Raw genomic sequence first — 7,895 nt, 5'->3', positions numbered from 1 at the left:
AAATGAAATCAAATTATATGAAATTAATATTTAAAGGATTCTCAATAAAAAGAAACCAGGAGTAGTGATAATGACTATGAAATTACCTCATGTTATGGAGTCACAGTCATAGTCATACAGCACGGAAACAGGCCATTCGGCTCAACTTGTCCGTGCTAACTAAAATACCCCATCTAAGCTAGTCCCATTTGCCCACATTTGGTCCATAACCCTCTAAACCTTTCCCATCCATGTACCTGTCCAAGTGCCTTTTAAATGCTGTTATTGTATCTGCCTCAACTACCTCCTCTGGTAGTTCATTCCATATAGAATTAGGTCATTCGGCCCATCAAGTCTATTCCGCCGTTCAATCATGGCTGATCTATTTCTCCTTCCTAACCCCGTTCCCTTGCCTTCTCCCCTTAACCGCTGACACCCGTAGTTCTTCTCGTCTTGTGTGTATTTCCAACTCTGATCTGTCTGATTGGTCCATACTTCCCAAATATATCATACATTTCTTCAGCTGTTATTTTGTATGGCCAATTTCTTATGTACAAGAAGCGGTTTACTTCAACAGACAAATGGGAGTAAAACAATTAGTCACCACTTCAGAACAACTTTATAGTGCGATCTTTAAAATTGTTTTTTGCAGTCTTTTTATTTTAAATATCTGGCAGAACCTATTTACACATTGTCTGAGTGCATGCTCCTTGTGATGCTGCTGTACACAAGATTTTCATTGTACCCGCACCTCACTGCACTAGTGCATATGACAATAAACTCAACTAAACTCAAACAGGAAAACAGGAACCAGAGTGGTGTAACTGACCCCTCAAGCATACTTTGTTATATTTAATATGTTGGATCAGTATAAATGGGGGGTTGATTGTCAGCGTGGACTCGGTGGGCTACAGGGTCTGTTTATGTGCTGCGTCTCTATGACTCTAATATGTTCATGGATGATCTTCCTCATTGTCCTCCTTAAATCCTCAATTGCATATACTAAGGGTCAAATGCTTGTTATACAATTAATAACTGGTTTCCATGTAGATATTGATTGAATGAATCAGAACCTTTTCTTTTTGTTGCTTGTGAAACCAATGCCTTGGTATGAGTGGGAAATCTGCAAGAACTGCGCCTGTTTCTCAGAGATTGTTATTTTGCTTTTGGTTTGGGAACAGCTCTGCCCAAGGCCGCAAGAAATTGCAGAGAGTTTTGGATGACGCCCAGTCCATAACACAAAATGATCCCATTTTCATAGACGGCAGAAGCATGAGAGTGCAGGAAGATAATTAGAAAGAAAAAAGCAGCTGGGGACAAGTGACCTTATCAAGTCTCTGAACACCTGCATAATATCCCCTGCATAAGCGCACTAACCCAATTAACATTAACAGGTTGCCTCTAAGTGATAGATTCTGTTGACATCTCAGGTCAAAATGAAACATGAAAGGCTTCCGCAGAGAGCAAAATGAGTGTCTTACTGTTTCTATTACAGTTCAATCCTAAATAGAACTCCAAAACCTGCCAGGCTTTAACGTGGCATTCTATAAAATCTCAATATGAATGTTTTTAAAAACCCTTCCACAAAACTATATCATTGAATCATGCGGAAAGAGTAGGAAAAAGGCCGAAGATAATAATGAAGACACAAAATGCTGGAGTGACTTCGCGGGTCAGGCAGCACCTCTGGAAAAATGCAATAGATGACGTTTCGGATCGGAGAGAAACTAGAGGTATGATAGGTTTTTCCCCCCCTCGTGCTTCTAAACCCTAGCGAGTACAGCCCCAAAGCCATCGATCGCTCCTCATGCATTAACCCAACCATCCCTGGTAACATTCTCGTAAACCTCCTTCTGCCAGTCAGCCAATCTAAGGCAATGCATACGTGAATGCTGCAACCTCATGCATTCCAGGCTGCAGGAGCGCATGACGAGCGATGTTCTGAAGCTCGTTGCAGCCAATTCAAAGGCTCTGTGGAAAAGGACTGTGTTGGCTAGCCTAAGGTCCTGCCACCTCTTGAGATTGAGGGGCTGGATTGTCTCTAACTGGCTCATTCACTTCAAGTGCTTATGGTCCAAAGAAGTCACAACATCGGCAATAGGATCTTGCACAATTAATAACCGAATAGACAACATTATCAACTTTAAGATAGTTGTGAAATGTTTTGTACATCTTGTATGTATTTTTCATGAACATAATTTATTTTGGGGAAAACGAAAGCCAAAATCTTGGATTAAATGGTCTTTTGAAATGTCAATGGGTACAAATATTTTAATTTACATGAAAATTATTTAACTAGACTTGTGAAAGTTTTACTAAACCATCATAAGACCATATGACCATAAGACATACGAGCAGAATTAGGCCATTCAACCTATAATTACCTGTGTCACAACAAGGGGCAGCACAGTGGCGCAGCCGGCAGAGCTGCTGCCTTACAGTGCCAGAAACCCGGGTTCGATCTTGACCTCAGGTGCTGTCTGTGTGGAGCTTGCACATCCACATTCTAAGGACATGCAGATTTATAGGTTAATTTTCTTCTATAAATTGCCCGTAGTGTGTAGGTAGTGGATGCGAAAGTGGGATAACATAGAACTAGTGTAAATAGGTTATTGATGGTCAGTGTGGAGTCAACGGGTTGAAGGGCCTGTTTCCATGTTGTGTCTCTCTGCACGCTAAACTCCAAACATGCATTTGCTCCTGCAGTCTCAAATAACTGTTTGGCTGTCAGGCTTTGCACAGAGGAAACACATCCCTCACCTTCATTCATCATTTGATGGTTTGTTCTCGTTCCTCGTTCTCGTTCCTTACTTCCTCATCACTGCCAGGGTAATCCGTTGGTGAGCGCCTAGATCCTCGCTCAGTGCCTTTCCTCTGAAGCTGATCTTTGATTGGTTTTGTTGTTGCATTCACAAGCTGCGATAATCAAAGTCAAGGGAGAACAATTACCATTTCCCCAGAGTGTACTATTTCAAAATACAGTATAATGCCTCATTATGACAATCTGGGTAATGGAAATTCTCCCTCACCAAATTCACAAATCACTACCCAAAATTTGTGATAAAACTTGTGGGGAAAAAAATTCACTATTATGGAGGTGTCGGAAAGAATAAGCACAAAATGTATACAGATGAACTGATTTACCAAAGACAATGATCACCGGCTGGTGGCTCACAATGGATGGTCACTAAAGAGATTTACTTTGGAAACCGACAAGGCAATCCCTTATATTGATACTATATCGAACAATGTAACATCCATTTATGTTTGCTGTTCTGGATTCCAGCATCTGCAGTCTCTCGTGTCACCTGTCAACATCCATTTCAAGTTAATTAAAACAACAACCCTTCCTCATCTGCGTACAAAACAATCAGAATTTCCTTTCTGTAGACTTTGCACCTAGGTGGACATTGCTGTTGAGAGAAAAGCTTTCCATTGAAAGGCATCTCTACTTATAACATGGGACACATTGGAAAAAAGTGCTTGTGTCACAGATTTCTAGGAGCACATCCCCTCCATAAAGCAGGGGTACACACACATTGACAATGCAAGAATAATTGCGTCCAGGAACATCTGGGTATTTGTACTGGAATTATTAGTTCATTATCATTAATACTAGTTCATGGTGAGAACATCTAAGTTGGTGGGGATTGCTTCAGTTTCAAAACGCATTTATAAAGAAATGAAAGTACTTCAGTTAGCTTATGAAGCTGAGAAGTGGGCATCTGAAGATATCAAATGATTAAGGGTTAAGCCTCATAGTTAACATATAGGACCTAAGGGTTCCTTATACTATTGTTCTCCATGTCTGTTGCCCAGCATACACCACAAGCATGGATGGTGTAGCTAAACATGGACTGCCTCACATGGACAAATATTGACAGCACTGGATCTCAACAAAAACATTTATTCTCTGACTGGGTCAGAGGCTCTGGGTTTATGTGCCTCTTTAAAGGATTGCACATCTTTGGTGATACTCCACTACAATGAAGGTTGTGGGGTGGCACAATGGGGTGGATAGTAGAGCTACTGCTTCACAGCTCCAGCCTCTTCGGTGTGTTCCTGACCTCTGGTCTTGTCTGGAGGCAGGGAGTTGTTGGGGATGTGGGGGAATAACATGAGTAGCGCAGGACTGGTGTAAATGAGTGATTGATGGTCGGTGTGGACTCAGTTGGATGAAGGGTCTATTTCTGTGCTGTGACTCCATAACAACTCCAAAGAGTGCTGCACAGTTGGAGGCGTCATCTTAAAGATGAGACAGTTGCCTTCTCAGAGAGCTGTTATGGAACCTTTCTGAAGAAAATCGATGAGCTCTCTGAGCCCAGTCTGACCTGGGAATATCTTTCAGTCAACATCCGTAAGGCAGAGTCGACCTGATCGTCAGTGCCATGAGAATGGCAATGACATTGGGTAGAATTTCCAGACAAACATCGTTTAACACACGAATTCCAAAGTAGTTATCAGTGATTCAGACTCTCCACTCTGTTTGTAACCACCTCCCAGAGGGAGAAAAATCACATCACTTGAGCTGATGTGAATTTAAACTACCTACATGAATTTTAATTGCTTAAGTACTGAAGCATAATTACTGCCTAGCTAATTACCTGGCCCTGAGAGATTAATTTTATTAGGTCTTTTATATGCACATTAATGTTTCAAAATGTAAAGGAATTGTATTTTTTGTATGTTCGTTCCAATCTTAATTTCGCACTACGTACACCTTTTGAATGTTATTAAGACTGTGTACAAACACTCCCAATTTATAGAAACATAGAAAATAGGTGCAGGAGTTGCCATTCGGCCCTTCGAGCCTGCACCGCCATTCAATATGATCATGGCTGATCATCCAACTCAGTATCCTGTACCTGCCTTCTCTCCAAACCCCCTGATACCTTTAGCCACAATGGCCACATCTAACTCCCTCTTAAATATAGCCAATGAACTGGCCTCAACTACCTTCTGTGGCAGAGAATTCCAGAGATTCACCACTCTCTGTGTGAAAAATGTTTTTCTCATCTCGGTCCTAAAAGATTTCCCCCTTATCCTTAAACTGGACCCCTTGTTCTGGACTTCCCCAACATCGGGAACAATCTTCCTGCATCTAGCCTGTCCAACCCCTTATGTAAGGGATACATCCCGCATAAGTCATGTCAGAAGACAACGTGGGAGATCCCATGTGGAGACGTGGGAGCATCCACGAGAAGAGCTGACGATGTTGTGGAAACGACTGCATGCGATGGCAGTAGTGCACTGTTACAAAGATGCTCAACTTGGAAATACAGCAGTGGGCTTAAAACGGTGACACAATGGTGCAGCGGCAGAGTTGCTGCCTTGCAGCACCAGAGAACTGGTTTGATCCTGACTACGGGTGCTGTCTGTACGGAGTTTGGACGTTATCCCTGTGGCCGTATGGGTTTTCTCTGGGTGCTACAGTTTCTTCTCACACTCCAAACACGCACACCTGTGCAGGTTAATTGGCTTCTCTATAGTGTCCCTTGTGTAGGATGCAAAACTGGAGTAACACGGAACTAGTGTACGAATAATCGTTGGCTGGTGCAGACTTGGTGAGCTAAAGGGCCAGTTTTGATGCTGTATCTCTTTAAAAAAAAAAGCATTGCATTGGTAGAAAAGTACTTCAGGATGTAAGAAAGTTGAGATTAGCTGTATCGAAGTATAACTTGCAATTTTTCTGCCAGCTTTAAGTAGCAACTCCGGCCACATGGTTTCTGGGCTGCCCAAAGATCAAACACATATCAAGGCAACAGTAAATCAAACATGAGATACAAGATACTGCAGATGCTGGAATTGGGAGCAAAAAAACTAAGGAATTAAGTGGGTCAGGCAACAGCTGTGACGGAACGGTCAGACAATGTTTCGGCATTTACATCTGAAGAAGTTTTAGTTTTAGTTTTTTTTAGTTTTGGAGATGCAGCACGGAAACAGGCCCTTCGGCCCACCGTCCGCATTGACCAGCGATCTTCGCACATTAACACTTTCCTTCACACACTAGGGACAGTTTACACACACACCAAGCCAATTAACCTACAAACCTGTTCATCTTTGAAATGTGGGGAGAATGTACAAACTACGTACAGACAGCACCTGGAGTTGGGATCGAACCCGGGTGTTCGGTGCTGCAAGCGCTGGAAGGCAGCAACTCTACCGCTGCGCCACCATGCTGCCCTAGCGTGTCCTGACACCAACTGTCTTCTGTCCATTCTTCCTCAGATACTGCCTGACCCACTGAGTTCCTCCAGCGCTTTGTTTTTTTCCACAGTAAATCAACCTGATTAGAGGCATGCTCCACGTAAATGGAGAGGTAGAGATATGAATACCGCCCCGTATGTTCTCTGTCACCACACACTTTACAGTTACACATTTAGAATTAAAATAATCAAAGACTTTGTAGAAATTTTGCAAAATGTTCAATTTAATGGAAGTTTTATGTTGAACTCTAAAATAACGTAATTTTTCAAAGAATGTATCATTCAACATTGTGAAAATCAAAAAGAAAAGTTCCTGGACCTGAAATGTTAATGGTTTCTCTTTCCACAGATGCTGCCTGACTAGCTGAGTGTTTTCTGTATTTTCCATTTTATTCAACAATACAAGGCTGTTCAACGGATAGCTCAAATCTTTCATATGTGGTGGAAGGTATATGAATGCAATCAAACCATTTTATTCCTCTCATTTCTATCATTAATAAGCAACAAAATTTGTTGAAATACCTATTAAACTGTGCAACTCCTGGAGGAGTTTGCATTGCAGCTAATATATTAGACTCTCCCTATCCAGATGAAAATGTAATATCTATGCTGAATGTCCGTCCCAGGACATTGGCAATAGCCAAGAGTTTCCAGTTGAGATGCAATCAATGGAAACTGTGGTCAAAATTAATTTTACGTTCAAATTTATTAGAATACCGTCAAATTTAAATACTGCCAGTCTTATGCAATCAATCAGTGTTATAGAATGTGATCGTGCATCAGAAACCTTTTTTGCATAAAAAATAGGCTTTGATATATTTAAAAGTGGCTTCATAGAAATTTCTTAGGAGAATCTAATCCAATCCACCATCTGTGATGCAATTTTTTAATTAGCAAAAATGACATAAAAATGGCACAGAATCAATTATCAATTTCAGGCAAAGTGTTAATTTCTTTATAAATCAAAAACAAGTATAAATACAAGCTTTTAGATGATTTCAAGTTTAAATGTCAGAGCCTACTCAAAGATGCAGTTAGCAACCACTTGATTATTTCTGTAAGGTTGCATGCCCAGTGTCAAGGGTTAGGCTGGCTTCTAGTTGAACAAGTTTGTAGATTAGTGTTAAGGACCTGTACCACTTGGGTGTTATTTGTGCGTCATTGGCATGGCATGGTGAATGGCATGTTGGCCTTTATAACAAGAGGAGTCAAATATAGGAGCAAACGGGTCTTTCTGCAGTTGTACAGAGCCCTAGTGAGACCACACCTGGAGTATTGTGTGCAGTTTTGGTCCCCTCATTTGAGGAAGGACATTCTTGCTATTGAGGGAGTGCAGAGTAGGTTTACAAGGTTAATTCTCGGGATGGGGGGACTGTCATATGCTGAGAGAATGGAGCGGCCGGGCTTGTACACTCTGGAATTTAGAAGAATGTGAGGGGATCTCATTGAAACATCTAAGATTGTTAAGGGCTTGGACACGTTAGAGGCAGGAAACATGTTCCCGATGTTGGGGGAGACCAGAACTAGGGGCCACAGTTTAAAAATAAGGAGTAAGCCATTTAGAACGGAGACGAGGAAACACTTGTTTCTCATAGAGAGTGGTGAGTCTGTGGAATTCTCTGCCTCAGAGGGCAGTGGAGGCAGGTTAACATAGAAACATAGAAAATAGGTGCAGGAGTAGGCCATTCGGCCCTTCGAGCCTGCACCGCC

General features: G+C 41.7%; 1 protein-coding gene across 6 annotated transcripts in view; it reads right to left on the bottom strand.

The window, feature by feature from the left end:
- Window positions 1-7,895, bottom strand: part of LOC116973527 (muscular LMNA interacting protein) — a 111,095-nt gene that overhangs the window by 12,191 nt on the left and 91,009 nt on the right. For 5 of the 6 annotated variants that reach the window (XM_033021696.1, XM_033021695.1, XM_033021697.1 and 2 more), the window contains one exon: window positions 2,740-2,895. The exons of the other annotated variant lie outside the window; for it this stretch is intronic. In XM_033021696.1, coding sequence (XP_032877587.1) covers window positions 2,749-2,895 — 147 coding nt within the window. In that variant the 3' untranslated portion in view covers window positions 2,740-2,748. The remainder of the gene's footprint in view (window positions 1-2,739; window positions 2,896-7,895) is intronic. 6 annotated transcript variants of the gene reach the window in all.

Source organism: Amblyraja radiata, chromosome 5 (genome assembly GCF_010909765.2).
Source record: "Amblyraja radiata isolate CabotCenter1 chromosome 5, sAmbRad1.1.pri, whole genome shotgun sequence".
In the NCBI taxonomy this organism is placed as follows: Eukaryota; Metazoa; Chordata; class Chondrichthyes; order Rajiformes; family Rajidae; genus Amblyraja; species Amblyraja radiata.
This window is presented reverse-complemented; position numbering and strand designations above follow the sequence as displayed.